Below are 20,307 nucleotides of genomic sequence, written 5' to 3' on the forward strand. Positions count from 1 at the left end.
CTGGGATTACAGATGGAGTCCACAGCCCCTGCTCTTTGGCCCCGGCCCCTGTCGTCTTCCTGGGTCCGAGTCGCGCCGGGGTCCATTCAAATGCTTGTGGTCGCTTCCCGGCGACTCCGCGCGCCACCGTCCCCCACACCTCGGGGTCGGGCCCTGGGCGGCCTTTGCCTTTTCTCTTCCAGAAACCTGGAGGTGGCGCGGCGTTGGCGGTCGCGTGCAGCCGGCCGGGGTCCCGCGAGGGCTGAGGGCGGGGCGTGCGCAGCGCGCATGCGCGGGGCCGCAGTTAAAATGCTGCGCGCGGCACAGCCGGCCCCGCGAGCTCCCCGCGCCGCGAGGTCCCGGGCGTTGTTCCGCTCCACGCCACGGTCAGTGGGGTGTGTGGGAGGGGTCAGGGTCCCACGAGGAACTGACGCCTCTGTCTCCGGGGGACGGGAGGGGAGGGGAAGGCGTCCCCAGGGGACATCGTGGTCTCCGCGTGGCTCCGGAGCGCTGTGATGGTGTCCTGGGCCCCGACTCGCGGACAGCAGTGCGGCCACGGGGACCCGGGTGATGGCTTCATCCCCGCCGCAGGTGCTTTTGGTGGGAAGGATGAATGGGCCGTGAAAACAAATAGGGCTGATTAACCTGCCTTCCAGGCTGTCCTGGGTGGGATGTCTGGGGTGGGGGTGGTGGGTATGGTTTATTGGGGACGTCCTCGAAGCCACTGTCACCTTCTCATCTTTGAACATGATTTGACCATCTCTCCTTATTCATGACCTTGTTCTGCGTAAAGAAAATTTCATTTCTCCTCACAGTACACCTTCCTTCTTCATCGTGTGTGTGTGTGTGTGTGTGTGTGTGTGTGTGTTGTATGAACCTGGTTTTAGTTCGTGTGTTTTCCCTCAATAGATGCTAAGTTTCTTTAAGGTATGACCATCTTTGTAGTGCCCCTAACACACAGAGTTCAATGGAACACTGGGTGTATTCTGCGACTTTTTGGGTACTGCTGGTGATCTGTGGGCTACATGGATCACGTTTCTTAAATTAGTCCCACACCTGGTCTTCAGCCTCCCTTGTAAGGCAGGCCTCTGTGTGGGTGTTGCCATGATTCGGGTTGGTGGACCTCGGATTTGGGATACGTGGTCTACAAGATAAAAGTACATCCCTCTGTTGGGAAGGATTACACCATGCTGGCATTTGTAACTTGTCATTTAGAAGATTCTAAATAGAGAAGTGGGAAGGGGGAAAGAATGATTTACTAACGTTTTCAGGTAGGTGAAATAGGTTGACATTGCTGTAAGTGTACTTCATAGTGAAATAATTTTTTTGAGTAATGACTATAAAGCCTAGGATTTATATTGGCAGCTTTTAAACACGTTTCACCTGTAAGTGTATTTTAGAGTAACAAAACTTCGGTTTTTATTCTTCCTTAGTGTCCAAAAATGCACTCTAAAACAACTTTACAAATATCTATTTGTGCTTAGTGCAAGTAATGCTTATGATAGACAGACAATACTCGTTTACTAGTCGTCTTTGTGGATTGTCTGGAACAAAACAACTTGTTCCTTTGAGGTTTGGGTGGAGATGTGGCAATAGAAATGATCAAGACTCATTCATAAATATTAAAACAACTGTGCACAGGAAAGTACTAGGAGAAACAATTTAAGAGACTCAAATCTGGGGTGAATGCTTTCAGAATGATGGATCCAGCTTTGAAGTAAACCTTGGTGGTTTTAATCATCAAAACCTTTGAAATATTTTCCACCGGTGCCCAGCTGAAGAACTGTGTTGTGTTCATGCCTGGGCTTTGAATTTCTTTGTCCCACAATGCTTCTTTTCCATGCTCTTATTTCATTCGCTTTCTTTTTCTTTCTGAATCTACTTTAAAGATACTAGCAGTTTTAAATATAATTTTGATATTGTTTCAATATAAGAAAATGTTACCTATTAAGAACAGAGTTCTTGGTTACCCCAAATTGTAACTTTGTAATAATAAACTGTGGCCAGCTCAAAGTTTAATTATCCAGTATGTGCTATATTAGCTTTTCCAAGTGAACCTTAGTGTATCAAACAGCTATACTGTAAACTGGCACTGGTGTTTTACTGTAATCCTAGCTACTCAGGAGGCAGAGATCAGAAGGATCACAGTTCACAGCCAGCCAGGGCAAATAGTTCAAGAGACCCCATCTCAAAAAAAAAGAAAAAAAAATCACAAAAAAGGGCTGGTGGAGTGGCTCAAGGTGAATGGCCTGAGTTCGAACCCCACTACTGCCAAATATAAAGGGGGGGGGGTGAAACTATACTGTGATTACAGCAAATGTAAGTGTAAATATCCTGGGATGAAATGGATTTAATCATTTTCCCCCTCTTAATTCAGAGGAGAACTTACCTTGGGTACTTCTATTTAACTCTGGAACCCAACTGTTTACTTTGAACTGAGATTATGGCTTCATTAACATAAGTGGTTACTCTAGGATAAGTATAACCTTCAGTTTCAAATAGTGGTATAGTCCCTAGGATGATTTTGTACCACCTCTCTTGAGGAGTTGGGGGTGTAGCTCAATGACAGAGTGCATGCTTAACATGTGTGAAGCCCTGGATTCAGTTCCTAGCACCAAAAATAAATAAGGTAAAATAAAGTGATCTCTACTAAGAGGAGAATAGGTGCCTATGTACAAATTCTCTTTTTCTTCCTTGCAAAACAAGGCTGCCTCACTCATCCCAGTTCTTATGCTAGTGTACTACCCAGGGCATAAAAAGAAAAACAAAGGAAAAAACCCAGAACGTATAGCTCCAGAGAAAGGACTTTGCAACAGACCCAGGCAACAGACTTCTTCCTATGATTGTCTTCTGTCAGTGTCAGAAATTGAAAAGAGAAATAGTTATAACTCATGAACTCATTGCTTTTTTTTCACCCTTTATTGTTGTGCTGGGTGTGAGTACATCGTAGCATTTACATTTACAGAGGTTCTTACACTGTATCAAATATGTCATTTTTGCATTTACATACATATGTACACATTATTTGTACATATTCATCCCCCTGCCCCCTTTCCCCACCACCTCAACTCATTGCTTTGAATTCAAATGAGGTCAGACCTTTTTTAATAATGAGGACTGGCAATTAATGGCCATTTTCCATAAATGAAACGAGCCAAGCACCATGGTTTTCACAAAGATGCATTCAATGCACATATAATACAATATAAATGTAAAATATGCCAGAAATTATGTCTTCACATCCATTAAACATATGCATTTGGATAATCAGTGTAAGGGAGAACAAAGTTGAGTTGAAGACCACAAACCTGGGAGACCCTTTGCCACCCCTAGTTCTCCTCCAAGTAAATCTGAGATATTATGTTGAAAGAAGATAGACATAAATGACTTTATGTCATTCTGGGTTTTTTTTCCCCAAAAAATGAAGTGATTCTTAATCTTCAGGAAAAATCCTCTCTAAATGATATTCACGATTCATCACAAGTTAGGTTGTAGTTGTTTTTGATAGTAGGTATTAAACCCAGGACTTCCCATGTGGACATGTTGCTCTACCACTGTTCATCCTGTCGACCTACACCTCTAGCCCAGACTTAAGCTTATAATAGGTCTTAGAATTATTTCAGTAATCAAGCGTGTCAGAACATAATGCAGAGGAGGAACAATTATGATTTCTTAATATTCCAGGGGGAGAAAGACCTTTTTCAGATACTGAAAGAAATTTGTCTTTCCACAATGTTAATCCCTAAGACTTTTCTCCTTTATAGACTACGATAGTATATACTTGTTTCATATTCTTACTCTATACAGAACTTCCACAGGAAATTTCTGAAAGTTTCCCCAGATATATAATACAACATTTTTTTGTCATCCTTACAACATTTGCAAAGTATGGTATGTACATCACATATAGATTCTCTTTTCTAAGTGAATATTAATTGTACAAAGGGGTTTACCTCCTTTGCTCTTCCTTATCCTCTCCCCTTTCTGAAAATAATTTTTAATGGGTTTTGTTGTTTTTATACGTGTATATAATGTACCTGGATCATAGTTACTCCCATGCCCCCTCCTTTCAGGTACAGATTCTAGTGATCAAGGGACTTCATAATTCCTTCTTTAATATGCTCTATGAGGTTAGTCAAATTTACAACCATTGCTGTCACAGGATCAGTCTCTTTCCATCCTGTTATGACTTTATAATCATGCCTGCTGACATCTGAATTGCATTTTCCAAACAGTTTCAGCTTTCCTTCATTATTTAGAGATTTGTTCAGCAACTGGCGGCTGGGCACTGGAAAGGATCACTTGATGCCCTGAAGTGACCGGCATCCCCAGCCTCAGCCTGGTATCTTCAGCACCTCCCTCAGCCCACTGTGGGGCTGGACTTGCCCAGTATTTTGTTTGATATTTTTTTCTGCTATACATCAAAAGTGAGTCTTCTAAAGGCCTACAATTGTGAAAGAAAATTAACTTGTTAATTCTATCTAAAAAAGACCCAAGTGAATGAATATTATTGAATGTGGCACAGCTTTTCAGAGCAAAAACAAGAAACCAAGCCAGGGACTGAGTTCAGAACCAACCAGTGTCAACAGAGGCCTTTACCAAGGGATGACATGCCTTGGGAGTTGAGGTCCAGTGGTCTGGGGAAACTCTGAAATGGCTACTATGCCAGTCATCTCTTTTTTGCAGGGGAAATGGAAGCTGTGGTCTGTTTTGCTTCAAGGACTTTACTTGACCTTGTTTACTCCATCAATGAATGGGAATGGGTGGGAAATTGTATTTCTGACAATTTCATGGGGAAAATTGCTGAAGAGATGAATCTGTAATTGGTATCACAGTGGTGACCTCTTGTTCAGATTTGATTCTTGTTCATTTTTGGGCTACAGCAGCTACTAGACAAGTTATATATGTTAGGAGGAAATGTGAGAGCTGTCCTTAGCTGGCCACCTGTCCCAAATCACTAGAGGACTGGAAGTTCTCTGATGGTGTCTGGACTCCTGCAAGCAGAGCTATCCCAGCGGAACCTGCTGGCCCTCATCATAACTCAGTCCTAGTTCTCTGGGCAGGAAGTGCTGGGAAGTTTGGGGGCCAGGCCAGAGCCTCTCAAGGAGCCTTTGGAAGATGTCTGTCATGTGGCTGCAGGAGCATTCTGAAGAGTTTGCTCAGGCTCTGCTTTGGTGGTGGCCTTGCCCTGATAAGTGTGAATGTTTCTGTGCAGACTATGAGTGAGCTAACATTTCTTAGATGCCCATGAACACGTGTAGGGGACAGCCAGCACGTTAGGAAGTTTTTCATAATTTGTATTTGGTTTTTTTAATCAACAATCTAAAATAAATCATTTTCTGCATATATATTATACATATTTTTTCTTTTCCTTTTTTTTTTTTTTTTTGCAATACTGGTGCTTAAACTCAGGGCCTCCACCAGCCCTTTTATGTGATGGGTTTTTTTTGAGATAGAGTCTCGAGAACTGTTTGTCCAGGCTGGTTTCGAACTGCAATCCTCCTGATCTCTGCCTCCTAAGTAGCTAGGATTACAGGTGTGGCCACTGGTGCTAGCCAGATACCATAGTTTTTTGTTTGTTTGTTTGTTTTTGGTGGTATTGGGGTTCAAACTCAGGGCCTCAAGCTTGCTAGGCAGGCACTTTACCACTTGAGCCACTCCACCAGCCAGCATTTTCTGGATATTGTGGGTGACTATCTTTTTAAAAGTAAAGTATTATGTATTTATGTTTGGTTTTAGTCATTTCTGATAACAAACAGTATGAGTTTAATTAGGTTGGTGAAGAATATTGAACATAGTTAATATTTAAATGATGGGTTTACACAAGTGAAGACCAGATGACTTTATGCCATACTTTAAACATAATAAAAATATGTTATTTATTTATTTTTCTGGCGATGGGATCAAACCCAGGAACTCATGCATGCATCCTAGGTAAGTGCTCTACCACTGTGCTACATTCCCAGCTGCATATTAGTTTAAATAGAAAAGTGTATATAGTAGTATAAACATACTCGCTATGACAGCATTAATCTGCTTACAGCAAAATGTTATCCATCTTATAAATTAATGTTTGTTTTGTGATTTTGCTTAGTAGTACTGTACCTAATATCTAAGTAGGATTACAACTAAAATCATCAATCCAGAAGTCTAAGTTTTTATCCTTTCCCTTTTTAGAAAGACTTTGTACATTAAAGTGTATGTGCTTTAGAACCAGATATACTTCGATTCAGATGTGGGCTCTATCACTGAACAACTTTGGGAATCTCTTCATTTATAAAATGCAGCCTCATTTAATTTTACAAATATAATTGCCTACGAACTTCTAGAAACTGTTCTAGACAAGGGGAGTATGTAATTGAACATGATGGATACAGTTTGTACTCACACGACCATACATAGTGGGAGAGAGAGGCAAACAGGAAATTACACTACAGTGTAGGTGTTACCACAGAGTAAGGCTAGGGTCCTGTGGTGCACATGGTACAGATGCCTAGCCTGCTTGTGGCAGCTGAATGAAAATGAGACCTGAAAGATTCAGCAACACTCAAGTGATGGGAGAGCCAGTTTTACACACAGGAACAGAAAAATGTAGAAGGTAGAAGGTGAAAGCACGTGGTACTTTGGAGAAGTTCAAGTGCTCTGGTACCGTTGGAGCTGGTATCTGTGGAAATGAGGAGAGGTAAGCAAGGGTGAGATAGGAAGAGGTTTGGAAGCTTTAAGAGGTTGTTATGAGGGTGACACATTGGATCCACAGAATAGTGTGAAGAAAAGGAGCACAACGAGCAGGGTTTACTTTCAGATCACTCGTACTGTAGTATGGAATATCGAGTGGGGCGAGAGAAAGGTGGAAAGCAGGAGCTAATGGGAAGCTGTGGCATTGATGTATTTGAGATGGTGGCCTGAACCAAAGGGCAGTAGCTGTGAGAGTGTGAGGAGGATAGGTTCAGGAGCTGTTCAGATGGGTCAGATGTGGGGCATGGAGGCAGAGGGGAGAAACGGACCACAGGTTTTTGGTTTGGTCAGTGAGCTGATCTGGAAAGAAGCAATGAATCATCACTTAGAAAGGAAGACATGAAAACAGATGAGATCTGCATGTCCATAGTATTAACCTGAGGGTGTGTGTGTGTGTGTGTGTGTGTGTGTTGTGTTGTGCATGCTTAAGGCCTGGCCAGCATCCATTCTCCCTCTGGCTGGCTCAACCTCCTTCTCCTTGATTTACTTATCAGATACTAGGCCATTATTACATGCCAAGAGGCTGGGGACAGGGCTTTGGAAAAGTCTCTATTTTCAGCTTTCTTATTAGTATGGGGTGGGGAAACTGACAGCAGTAAGAAGCAGCACAGTCCAGTGGTGAGGAGTACAGATTTGGGCACCATTCTGCTTAGGTTTGACTCCCACCTCTGAGCAAGTCCTGCACAACTTATTTTCTGGTTTTCAGTGTGCCCAGCTCTAACTTGGGAGTAGTGATAGTATTGACTTCACAGGGGTATTGATGGCATTAAATTAATCAAGTAAAGTGATTCATGTCTGCCTCATAAAAGCATTGAGTGTGTGGATTTAGTCTCTTAGATAGGTGCTGTGGAGGAAAAATAAAGCAAGGTAAGTGGAAGTGAAAGGCTGCTATTTGTTCAGGATGGTCAGAAAAGCCTCACTGCTGGTTGCCAGTGGCTCACGCCTGTAAATCCTAGCTACTCCGGAGGCAGGGATCAGGAGTATCACTATTGGAAGCCAGCTCAGGAAAATAGTTCAAGAGTCCCTATCTCAAAAATACTCAACACAGACAAAGGGCTGGCAGAGTAGCTCAAGTGGTAGAGCGCCCACCTATTAAGCATGAGGCCCTGAGTTCAAATGACAGAACCACAAAAATAAGTAAAGTAAGTAAGTATTTTGGAGGATAAATTTTGGGAAAGGAGAGAAAATTATAAAGGAAAAGACTTTTATATTGTGTGTGTTACATGAGTTTTCGCAAGTAAGTCAAATGAGTAATTTGGTTATCTTTGGTAATATAGATTTCAGTTATTGAAACAGGTATAAACTTGAAACCTATTACCTTTATTGAAAAGGATTTGGGCATGTAGCTCAAATGGTGGTGAGTTTTTACCTTCAGGCCTCTGAAACTTGGGAGCAGTACTATGCCTGTTCCACTGTTTTCCACCATATGCACACAAGGCAAGTACCACTGAGAAGCAGGTTAGTTCTTTGTAATAGGTATTAGGAGTTGTGTGGGATTGCTTTGTTATTGACCTACTTGTTATGTACTGTTTTAATTTCATGTCCTTCAGATATTTGGATTTGAACTTGGAATTCATCTTACGATGTCATTGTCAGATGGAGGACCAGTTGGATATACCCCCCCAGATGGAGGCTGGGGGTGGGCAGTGGTTGCTGGTGCTTTTGTTTCTATTGGTTTCTCTTGTGCATTTGGCAAATCTATTTCTGTATTTTACAAAGAAATTGAAAATATATTCAATGCCAGCACCAGTGAAGTGTCCTGGATATCCTCCATCATGTTTGCTGTCATGTACGGTGGAGGTGAGTACCCACTATGGCCTGCTCTGTTAACTTTCAGTAGGCAGACAAAAGCTCTGTGTTAAGTTCTTTCTATTCTTGATGATTTTATCAGTCAGTTATTTGAAACACTATTTTCTTGAAGCTATGTGATAAGAATCATTTTTCTTCTTAACAACAAAAGCTACATGACAACTGTGTACTCTCTTAGGTCAATTATAATATTGTAAAACAGCTGTTTATAACAGGGTGACTTTTGCCAGGCATGGTGGGATATGCCTGTAAATCCCAACACTCAAGTGGCTGAGGCAGAAGGATCATAATTTCAAGGACAGCTATGCTACCCAGAGAGAACCTGTCTCAAAAATAAACAAATCCATAAAGGGTAACTTTTAAAATGTGTTTTCTAATTGGTGATCAGTGGCTTATGCCTGTAATCCTAGCTACTTGGAAGGCAAAGATCAGGAGGATCATGGTTTGAAGCTAGCTGGGGCAAATAGTTTGTGAGACCCTATGTCAAAAAACATTCAAAACAAAACCAGGGCTGGTAGAGTGACTCAGGTGATATAGAGAGCATGCCTAGCAAGTGTGAGGCCTTGAGTTCAAATCCCAGTGCTGAAAAATAAAAGTGTTTTCTGGCCAGGGGGGGTGGCTCAGTGATGGAGCATTTGCACGCATGAAGCCCTGGATTCAATCTCCCTCCAGCACTCTAAAACAAGAAATAATGTTTTCTGCTGTTGCTGGTGAAAGGTAACTGATCTTTCTTTTTTTTTTTAATCATATATTCTATAACCTTGCTAGACTCTTGTTTCTTTTCTTTTTTTAATTTTTATTTTATTCATATGTGCATACAATGTTTGGGTCATTTCTCCCCCCTCCCCCCCTTTCTCCCCACCCACCACTCCCTCCCTTACCCTCCCCTTACCCTCCCCTTACCCCTCGCTACCTAGCAGAGACTATTTTGCCTTTATCTCTAATTTTGTTGAAGAGAGAGTATAAACAATAATAGGAAGGAACAAGGGTTTTTGCTGGTTGAGATAAGGATAGCTATACAGGGAGGTGACTTGCATTGATTTCCTGTGCATGTGTGTTACTTCTAAGTTAATTCTTCTTGAACTAACCTTTTCTCTAGTTCCTGGTCCCCTCTCCTATTGGCCTCAGTTGCTTTAAAGTGTCTGCTTTTAGACTCTTGTTTCTAATAGTTTACTGATAGATTCTGTCAAAATTTTTAAATATAAAAAAATATCTTCTACAAATACTGATAGTTTGGTTTCTTCCTTTCCTTACACCTTTTTTTCCTGTCTTACTGCACTAGCTGGGACTTCAAGTAAATGTTGAAGAAAAGTGGCGATGGTAGGCATTCTCGTTTTGTAGTTTTGTGTTGGTTTGTGTTCTAGCTAGTTTGTAAATGTTCTCTAAAGTCAGAAGTTGGATTGGATTGAGTTATACACTGCATCATAGTTATACATCTTTGCTCCCAGTGCCTATCTAAAAAATTACAACAGAGCAAGTTTGCTATGTATATGTTGAGGGTGTAATACATACTTGAAGAAGCCCACACACAGGAATGTGCAGCCTGCTTTACCTTACAAGAGGTAGATTATACTTTAGTTAAAATCCATTTAGTATATTCCAGATGAGTTGAAGATGTACAACCATTACTGTTTTTTTTCCCACTACACAAACCTATAACTAAAATGACAGAAAGCAAATATCCTTTACACTGCCTCTGTTCTGTTTATTCTGGGACCTTTGTCTTGGCTCCTTTCTTGGCAGTAATGCCTATGTGGACATGGGAGTGAGGAGTGGGCTTTTGTTCGGTACCAGGTTGTTTACCAAGTTGTGTGTTGTCTCCCAGGTCCTATCAGCAGTGTCCTGGTGAACAAGTATGGCAGCCGCCCGGTCATGATTGCTGGGGGCTGCTTGTCCGGCTGTGGCTTGATGGCGGCTTCCTTCTGTAACACCGTGCAGGAGCTTTACTTGTGCATTGGCGTCATCGGAGGTGAGTTGCTGCTGGTTCTTTTTTGTGCAGTCGTTTGTGAACAGTTTATAGCATTTACCTTCCTGTTCTTTTCATTAAAGAAATTACTGAGTGTTATTTTTAAGAGCTTAGATAAGTTAACTTAAGAGTCCCAGAAAACCAGGCTTTCAAAAAATATCCCGGCACTTAATTCACATTATTGTTTGTTGAATGCATGAATTTAAAAAAAAGCATTTCTGTCTTCCCTCTCTCCCCCTTGCCTTCTGTCCTTTCCTCTTAAGAAAGATAGTGAAAATCAGTGAAAGTTGTGGTCCATTGAGTTGTTGAAAGGGCAGATAGCAATTCTCATTGAACACAGCTTTTCTACCCAAGAAGGAATTGCCCATCTTGGCATAGGAGAGACAGGGTAAACTTTTCTGGTAGAGAAGCAGATACATTTTCAAGAGTAAAAGGCATATTGAGAACTCTTCCTGCCCCTTTTTAAAAGCTAAATTAAGAAAATGAGCCAGGTGCTGGTGGCTCACACCTGTAATCCTAGCTACTCAGGAGGCAGAGATCAGGAGGATCACAGTTTAGAGGCCAGCCCGGGCAAATAGTTTGAGGGACCCTATCTTGAAAATACCCAACACAACACAAGGCTGGTGGAGTGGCTCAAGAGGTAGAGTGCCTGCCTAGCAGGTGTGAGGCCCTAAGTTCAAAACTCCAGTTACTGTCCTCCAACAAAAAATCAAACTGCCAATATATACAAAGAATGTAGATTACACATAGCTATACACTTCAAAGTAAACCACCATTAACATTTTATGCTATATTCATTCATACACTTTTCCATGCACATAACAATTTTTTTAGGACAAAAAGAGTTGGGACTATATGTTATGTGTGTAACCAGGTTTTTTTGCGGTGGGGAGGTTTGCAGGGCCTTGCATTACACCCCTACCCTGTTGCCAGTTTTTTAAACATTGTTTTTTCATTTATAATAGTCTCTTTAAGAGTTCATTTTAAACCAGTTTCATTGGCCACAGAAAATAAAAGGACTATGAATAGCCTTTTATGAAACATGCAGGGAGCTGAGGAGGGCCAAGAGGAATCTAGGGCCTTGGTAGGTGCATTCCCTGGGGAGGGGGGGGGCCTGAAAGGGAGACCAGACAATCAGGTGAGACTTCCTGAACAACAGCATAACAAACAGGTCTGTGGTGATGTGGGCCTCTGCAATCGGACCCATGCCTGTTGGCTAAGGATGGAAGAAGGCCTCGAATTCCTGAGGGAGGGGGCTGCATCCCTAAGGGGGCATGCCCATTGGAGTTCCTCTGCCAGGGGAGATCCCCACTGGGGGAACCATGGGAAGCCTCATGCCAGGACGTGCATGCATCATCCTGAAAGAGAAAAGACCAAATATAGCTCGAGTGGCTTTTCAAGTCTTGAAAAGGTAGCAGGAACCATGCAAGGCTGTACACCAAAGCAGATGGACCATTCATCCCTCTCAGCTTCTGCTGGCAAGCTGGTTAAATGTCACACACATAGTTCCCCATCTCAATAAAGATACTTCGGCCAACATTGTTTTTCCATTGGCTGGATGCCATGATTCATCTCATCGTTCTCTGGTTGATGGATATTTTAATTCTTCACATTCTTTTTAACTACTGATAAACAGCATTTATGTGACAGTACTTCTCTGTATACCTTTACGCAAGTGATTTTTTTAGGATGAATTTTTAGAAATGGAATGACTTGGGGAAAAGGTTTGATACAATCAGGCAATGTACTCTGTTAGAAAGGTTATAGTAAGTTACAGCCCAACCTTCAGCATATGAGATAATGCTTATAACAGTTTTTTTAAATCTATGCTTTCATTACATTAATGCATTTAAGTAATTTAATCTATCCAGAATGTTTTAATTCTGTGAAGAAGGAATATAAATTCTCACATGATTATGTAGTCTACTTATTATTTCACCTATTAATTAATTCAACAAACACTTATAGAATCCCTACTCTGTTGCAGGCACTGTTTCAAGCAGTTTGGGGATAGAGTGTGACAGGCAGGTTTCCCCTTTTTTAGTGGAGGGAAGCAGACAATATACAGACCAACAAATAAATGAATAACAGTAATAATTAAAAAGGTAGTAATGAATGCTATGCAAAGGCTTGAAAGAGTTTTGGAAGGAGAAAGATTGGCTAGTTCCTGAGTGGAAGGCCTCTTTGAGGAGGTCACTTTGAGTTGAGATCTGAAGGTAGCACAGAGCTACCTAGACAAAATCTAGGGGCACAGCTAGTGTAAAGGCCCTAAAGCAGTAATGTACTGAGCACAGGTAAGAACAGACAGGAGAGCCTGGGCAGTTTGTATAGGCCAAAGTACTTTTCATCCTAACCCAAGGTGAGAGTTACAGAGAGGTAGTAATTGGAAAAATTGAATGGATGCATCCTAGTCTGGTTTTTACCTCACATGGGAGCTTAGTGGGGTAATCACTCATCCTAGCCCCATAGATTGAAAAGTTCATTCTTTCCCTATTAAATGTATTTTTGGTTCTGTTTCTGGACTTCTGCTTACTTTCATTGATCTGTTTTTCTAATATGAATAAATGCCATACTGTTCTAATTATTTTGGCTGTACCATGTATTTTTATATCTGTCAAAGTTGAGTCCATCAATGATTTATCTTTTTCAAATATTTCAAATGCATTTGTCATTCATTTATATTTTGTAGTCACTTTACCTCATTTGAAAAATAAAAGGCACTGCATTTTCATAGAAATTGCATTAAGTTAATGGATTTAGTTAATGGAGTGGTATTGGCATCTTTGACAATTTTGGTTTTGCTGTCCAAAGTTTTTCACTTGCTCAGTGTTCTTCATTTGTGAGATTTATCCTCTCTTCTGGTTTTCAATTCTGCATTCCTCAGGAAAGCTAATATCATGAGATTAAATATAGGATCTTATGTTTATTATTCTTTTGGCTGCTTGAGTGAAAAGAATTACGTTATATTGTAAATCTGGTATTTGGCACATAAAGAGACTTATGTGTGAATATTTATTTATCAAAGCCTACCTAATGAGCTACTAATTATAATAGCTTCTCATAGTCAAAATTTTGTTCTCTTTCCATTCCATTTCTTTGCCTCACTAATTAATAACAAATATGTTTCTGACATTTACTATTGTATATAGTTTTTTCCCCTCCCTCCTAGGTCTTGGGCTCGCCTTCAACTTGAATCCAGCTCTGACCATGATTGGCAAGTATTTCTACAAGAAGAGACCATTGGCCAATGGACTGGCCATGGCAGGCAGCCCTGTACTCCTTGCTATCCTGGCCCCCCTCAGTCAGACTCTCTTTAATATCTTTGGCTGGAGAGGAAGCTTCCTAATTCTTGGGAGCCTCCTGCTAAACTGCTGTGTAGCTGGATCCCTGATGCGGCCAATAGGGCCCAAGGCAACTGAGGCTGAGAAAGTTAGGTCCAAAGAATCTCTCCAGGAAGCTGGCAAATCCAGTGCAAAAATAGGTGCAGGTGATGCAAGTACAGAAAGTAATGAAGGAAACCGCAATGAGGAGAAACTACTGGCATTCCAAACAATTAGCAAAGTCTTGGACTTGTCCCTGTTCACTCACAGAGGCTTCGTTCTGTACCTCTCTGGTAATGTGATAATGGCCTTTGGACTGGCTACTCCTTTAGTCTTTCTTAATAGTTATGCCAAGAGTAAAAATTATGCTAGTGAGAAGGCTGCCTTCCTTTTCTCTATTTTGTCTTTTGTGGATATCATAGCCAGACCTTCCATGGGACTTGTAGCCAACACAAAGTGGATCAGACCTCGAATCCAGTATTTTTTAGCTGCTGCTATTATGGCAAATGGTGTGTGTCATATGGCACTGCCTTTATCCACCAGCTACGTTGGCTTCTGCAGCTACTCTGGATTCTTTGGTTTTGCCTTTGGGTGGCTCAGCTCCATATTGTTTGAAACACTAATGGACCTCGTTGGACCCCAGAGGTTCTCCAGCGCTGTGGGCTTGGTGACCATTGTGGAATGCTGCCCTGTCCTCCTGGGGCCACCACTTTTAGGTATAGTATATCTTCCTACCTCTCTGGTTCTGTTATCATAAAACAGGCATACACTATGGGAACAGTGATAGAAGGCAGAAGTTGGTGAGCTATTTGGTGAGTCTTGTTTCTGTACTCTTGGTGCCTGGTCAGACACATACAAAATGGGATTAAATTGAACCAGCAAGCTGAGAGGGGGACCAACAGCTCTTACAGTTCAGTAATTCTTAACAATAGTTCTTCTGGTCATAAAACTAATAAGCTTATTGTAGAAAAATGTGTAATACACAACTCCACCTTTAAAATACTAATAGTGATTTCATTTTAATCATGGAATTTATCTCAGTACTATTCAAAATAATAACAGCTATCAGGGGAGGGTTCACAGAGTACCAGAGATTGTCCTAAGATTACATTATATATCCTGTCGTATTTCACAAGTCAATGAGGTAGAACAGCTAGTGCCTGTTTTTATAAATTAAGAAATAGAGGCTCCTAACCCTCTTACACTGTTGGTGGGAATGTAAACTAGTACAACCACTCTGGAAAAAAATTTGGAGGCTACTTAAAAAGCTAAACATTGATCTACCATTTGATCCAGCAATACCACTCTTGGGGATATACCCAAAAGACTGTGACACAGGTTATTCCAGGGGCACCTGCACACCCATGTTTATTGCGGCACTATTCACAATAGCCAAGTTATGGAAACAGCCAAGATGCCCCACTACTGATGAATGGATCAAGAAAATGTGGTATCTATACACAATGGAATTTTATGGAGCCATGAAGAAGAATGAAATGTTATCATTCGCTGGTAAATGGATGGAGTTGGAGAACATCATTCTGAGTGAAGTTAGCCTGGCCCAAAAGACCAAAAATCATATGTTCTCTCTCATATGTGGACATTAGATCAAGGGCAAACACAACAAGGGGCTTGAACTTTGATCACAAGATAAAAGCGAGGGCACACAAGGGAGATATGAGGATAGGTAAGACACCTAAAAAATTAGTTAGCATTTGTTGCCCTCAACACAGAGAAACTAAAGCAGATACCTTAAAAGCAACAGAGGCCAATAGGAAAAGGGGAACAGGTACTAGAGAAAAAGTGAGATAAAAAAGAATTAACCTAGAAGGTAACACACACGCACAGGAAATCAATGTGAGTCAATGCCCTGTATAGCTATCCTTATCTCAACCAGCAAAAACCCTTGTTCCTTCCTATTATTGCTTATACTCTCTCTTCAACAAAATTAGAGATAAGGGCAAAATAGTTTCTGCCGGGTATCAAGGGGGTGGCGGGGAGAGGTATGGGGCAAGGTGGGTCGTAAGGGGGGCAGGGGGGAGAAATGACCCAAGCATTGTATGCACATATGAATAATAAAAAAAATAATAAAAAGAAATAGAGGCTCCTAAAAGTGAAATAACCTGTCCAAGATTCCACAGCTGGTAAGTGACTATAAAACTTGCTGGATTGTTCTCTAAGAATACCAGCTTCCTTACAATTGAAAATTACTGTTTACTATCAGATATGACAGTAATTTGGCCCTCCTGGATATACTCATGCTTTTGAGATTATGAATTATAAATTAAGAAAGAATCATAGAAGATCCACTCCTAACTTCCAAACTCCTCTTCCTCTACACCTATACCTGTCCAGGGAGTCTCCACATCCTGCCAGTTTTCATCTCCAAAATCTCTTTGTAATTTGTCCATTTTCTACATCACAACTACCTCCCTTACCCAAACTCCTGTCCGTAACACAGGCTGCTTCTAACAGTTTCCTAACTGGTCTGCCTGTATCAGCTCCAGCTGTTCTTCAGTCTGTTACAGCTCTCCATTCCACTGCTCTTAGGGTAAAAATCAAATTCCTAATGTGGCTTGCAAGGCTCTGCAGAGCCTGGCCCTACTGTCTCTCCAGCCTCATTTCCTACCTTTACCCTTTGCTCTCTCTGCTGCAGCAACCTGGCCCTTCTTCCCTCTCTCACACCGTGCTTCCACCTACCCAAGTGCCTTTGCACCTGCTGTTAGCCTGTATCCTCTCCCCACCCCTTCTAGATGACCTTATCCTCCTGCCATTCTCAGCTCTGTTAACTCTTCAAGGGAGGAAGCCTTTCTCACCCCACGTAGCAGTCCTAATCCTCTGTTTTCTGTTCAGAACCCTCCTATGGCACCTGTCACAGGTCATGTCACTGTTTGATGAATGTCTCTCTGTTCCTCTGAAGTGTGGATGTCGTGTCCTTTGCTCACCTCATCCACAGAGCCAGTGCCTGGTGTATGACAGCTGTGGGCACTGCAGGTGCATGATGCCCGAGTCAGGAAACCAGGTGGCATCACAGGGGGACCGGTTAAGTGGAGAGTAGGGTTTCCAAAGTTTATTCCTACAAATGCTGTTTTGATGAGATGCTTATAAACTGTGCTATAACAAGGGTTTCATGGCCAAAAAAAAAAAAATAATTCAGAAATACCAATTTAAATAGGCTTCCTTACTACCAGCCCTCACAGAGCCTTCCGAGAAAAGGAGGTGATAGGCCATTCCCACATTCATCTGACTTTCCGCCAGTGGATGGATCCTGCAGCGCAGTGGTTCCAGGTGCAGGCCTGGAGTCGGACTTCCCAGCTTAAAGCGGTCACTTCACTTGCTGGCTTTGTGACCTTGGAGACATAACTTAATGTTTCTACTTCAGTTTTTGTATCTGTGCAGTGAGGGTGACAGTAGAATGTGTGGTGGGAGGACTAGGTGCCTAGAATGGGTAAACTGTTGCTGTTAGGTAAATTTTCAGCCCAGGTCGAGGAGCCCATCAGGGAGGGTGATTGAGAAGGAGCGCTGGCCTTGGCCTTGGGAACTGGATTGCTCTGGCCTGGAAGGCCCCTCAGCCTCTGAGCAACAGGCTCAGAGAAGTGGTTGTACCTGACGTTCAGGTCTTTCTTGATTCAGACATGAATTACTGTCAAGCATGAATTGTTTTCAAGTTGCTAAAAATAACCAAATGTGTAAGGCCTATAAAATCAGAGACATTAGAAAGAGATGATCAGATAATTTTCAGCAGTTCTTTTTTATACCAATTTGTCATTGTGGGCTCTTTGAAAATTGAAGTGACATCTTTTTCTGAGTTTTCGTTACTGAGGCAGGGTCCCACTACATAGTCCAGGCTGACCTCCAACTCAGCCTCAGCCTCCAGAGTGCCAGGATTATAGACAAGTACTACCTCGCCCAGCTTCTGAGTGGACCCATAAACTGTCTGGGAAGGGGTATCCTTGTTCACTTTTATGCACATCGCTTTGTTTTTACGTCTCCCCAGGTAGTCTCAATGATATTTACGGCGAGTACAAATACACGTACTGGGCGTGTGGCGTCATCCTCATCATCGCAGGTGTCTATCTCTTCATTGGCATGGGCGTCAATTATCGACTTGTGGCAAAAGAACAGAAGGCAGAGGAGCAGAGAAAGGAAGGGAAAGAGGACGAGACTGGTATGAACTCAGATGAGAAGCCAAAAGAAGTCACAAAAGCAGCAGCTGGCACAGAACAGAAAGGCCTGGAAGAGAAGCATCGGTCTGAAGTATGGATAACAGCAGGAGATTTTGACTGAAAGTACTGGAAGCAGTCTGCTGAACCCTGTTCTTCTAGTGCTGCTTACGGTGGATGGTGGAGTTTGTGGGGAATCACACCAGTATTCACTGGTGGCGTTTTATTTCTTTCTTTCACGGAAGTCTAAAATAAATTCATCAATCCCTTGGGGACAGAAGATTTGCCAAAGATAATGGAGTGAAGGAGATCACTTTTATTGAAAGTTAGATTGATTAAGGTTTACTTTACATGGTTGTTTCCCCACCATTGTTTTTCTCTTTCTGGAGACATATATAGCCCAGGCTGTCCTCGAACTCACAGCCTTCCTGCCTCAGTCTCCTGAGTGCTGGGATTACAGGCCTGTGCCAACCCCCATCTCGATTTCCTTTTTTTTTTTTTTTTGGTAGTACTGGGCTTTGAACTCGGATCCTCATTCTTGCTAGCAGGTGCTCAACCACTTGAGCCACTCTGCCAGCTCTTTTTTGTGTTGGGTATTTTTGAGATAGGAGGTCTTGAACTGTTAGCTTGGGCTGGCTTTGAACCTTCATCCTCCTGATCTCTGCTCTGAATAGCTACAATTATAGGTGTGAACCATTGGTGCCTGGTTTCAATTTCCATTGTTTTAAGAGTATCTTGGCAAGCACACGCAATCCTAGCACCCAGGAGGCTGAGGCACGACCACCATCAGTTTGAAGCCAGTCTGGATTATTACATATCGAGACTTTTTTTTTTTAAAGTAAAGTTTGGAGAGTTTTGACAAAGGTGTGTAGTGGAATAACTACCCCACAATACAGAGAGTGTGTCAAAGAGCCGAAGTAGTTACCTCCCTTTGGGGTCAGCCCCTTCCTCCACCCACACCTCTGGCAGCCAATGACCTGGTGTTTTTCCTCTGTAGTTTTGTCTTTCCAAAATGGAATAAATGGTATCATAGTGTCTAACAAGGCATAAATTATTTGGTCTTTGTCCCCAGTTCCTGGCACACACCTGAAGAAGACCCTGTGGAATCTCTGGAGGTCTTTTGCATGCTAATGAGGTGACTTGTGCCTGGGGCCTGTAGATAGCTTCAGGATGGGGGCTCCATTGTGTGTGATTAGAGGTTTGGAACTTTCTGCTGCACCCCTTCATCTCAGGAGAGGGAAGGGGCTGGAGGTTGAGTTCAATCACCAAGGTCAGTGATTTCATCAGTGTGCCTGTGTAATGAAATGTCCATAGAAAGCCCTAAGCAACAGTCTGGAGAGCTTTCTGGTCAGGAAAGACCCTGATGTGCTGGGAAGGTAGCCTGCCAGGAAACAGCATGGAGCTCCATGGTGGCCCTCTGCTCCTTTCCCATGTGGCTGTTCCTGAGTTGTTGCTTTGTGATAAACCAGGAAATGTAAGGTGTTTTCTTAAGTTGCATGAGTTGTTACAGCAAGTCATCAAACTTGAAGAGGGTTATGGAAACACTCACTGTATAGCTAGGTAGTCACCTCCAGTGGCAACCTAAGAGTCAAAAATGTGTCTGAGGGAAGGGCATTTGTAACTTTTTTTGTTGTTGGTACTGGGGTTTGAACTCAGGGCCTCACACTTGCTAAGCAGGTGCTCTACCACTTGAGCCACTCTGCCAGCCCAACTTGTGTAACTATATAAGCAGCTACAAAACTACTTTCTAAGTGGCTGTAATTTTGTAATCCATGGCATTGTGTGGAATTCTAAGAGTTCTGCATCTTTGTGAGCAGTAGGTATTGTCAGTCTTAGTAGGTGTGTAGTATGGCTTAACTTTCGTTCTCCTGATGACTAATGTAATTGACCATTTTTTATGAGCTTGTCACACGTATATTTTTAGTGAAGCTTTGTTTTTTAATCCTGACACCAAAAAGGGTCTTAAAGATACTAAGTGCCCTGAGGTTTTATATTTCAAACTCTTTGGGTGACTTTTCTTGGCATATCTGACAGTAAAATGAATAATAAATTTGAAAATTCTTAAATGTGTGATAACGAGTTTAGATAGATGGTAATGAAGTCTGATAGCAAGGAAAGATCTTTTATTTTATAAGCATAATGTATTAGGCCAGTATGTAGAATACACTCAGGGAAAAAGGGGAAGGAAATTTACACAGAATTCCAATCATATTTGTGTTGTGATGATACTTTTTCTCCTATTTTCCTTATCGTGAATGTGATTGTTACCTTGTCACTAATAGCAGGAAATAAATAGGTTTGAAATAGAGGCCTTCAGTCAAGAGACCTTATCTCC

The 20,307-nt window shown here is 42.0% G+C and overlaps 1 protein-coding gene across 5 annotated transcripts; it reads left to right on the forward strand.

Moving 5' to 3' along the window:
* Window positions 1–288: 288 nt before the first annotated feature.
* Window positions 289–20,280, forward strand: LOC109681719 (monocarboxylate transporter 1-like). 5 transcript variants are annotated; one of them, XM_074050741.1, is made up of 6 exons: window positions 289–365; window positions 8,265–8,514; window positions 10,349–10,492; window positions 13,659–14,525; window positions 15,106–15,359; window positions 17,807–20,280. In XM_074050741.1, the coding sequence occupies exons 2-6, from the start codon at window positions 8,298–8,300 to the stop codon at window positions 17,981–17,983; spliced, it is 1,659 nt and encodes a 552-aa protein (XP_073906842.1). In that variant the 5' UTR covers window positions 289–365; window positions 8,265–8,297; the 3' UTR covers window positions 17,984–20,280. The 5 variants fall into 5 exon arrangements, with proteins under 5 accessions (XP_073906842.1, XP_073906841.1, XP_073906843.1 ...); XM_074050740.1 differs by lacking the exon at window positions 289–365 and adding an exon at window positions 449–570; XM_074050742.1 differs by lacking the exon at window positions 289–365 and adding an exon at window positions 449–570 and having other exon boundaries at window positions 15,202–15,359.
* The last annotated feature ends 27 nt before the right edge of the window (window positions 20,281–20,307 follow it).

The sequence above is a fragment of the Castor canadensis genome, chromosome 12 (assembly GCF_047511655.1).
Source record: "Castor canadensis chromosome 12, mCasCan1.hap1v2, whole genome shotgun sequence".
In the NCBI taxonomy this organism is placed as follows: Eukaryota; Metazoa; Chordata; class Mammalia; order Rodentia; family Castoridae; genus Castor; species Castor canadensis.

Bases quoted from the DNA above. Each gene is read 5' to 3' on its own strand.
- LOC109681719 (XM_074050740.1), top strand. From the start codon at position 550: ATGGCTTCATCCCCGCCGCAG. The intron at 8,515-10,348 runs GTGAGTACCCAC...GTTGTCTCCCAG, and splicing joins TGCTGTCATGTACGGTGGAG to GTCCTATCAGCAGTGTCCTG. The intron at 14,526-15,105 runs GTATAGTATATC...CATTTGATCCAG, and splicing joins CCTGGGGCCACCACTTTTAG to CAATACCACTCTTGGGGATA.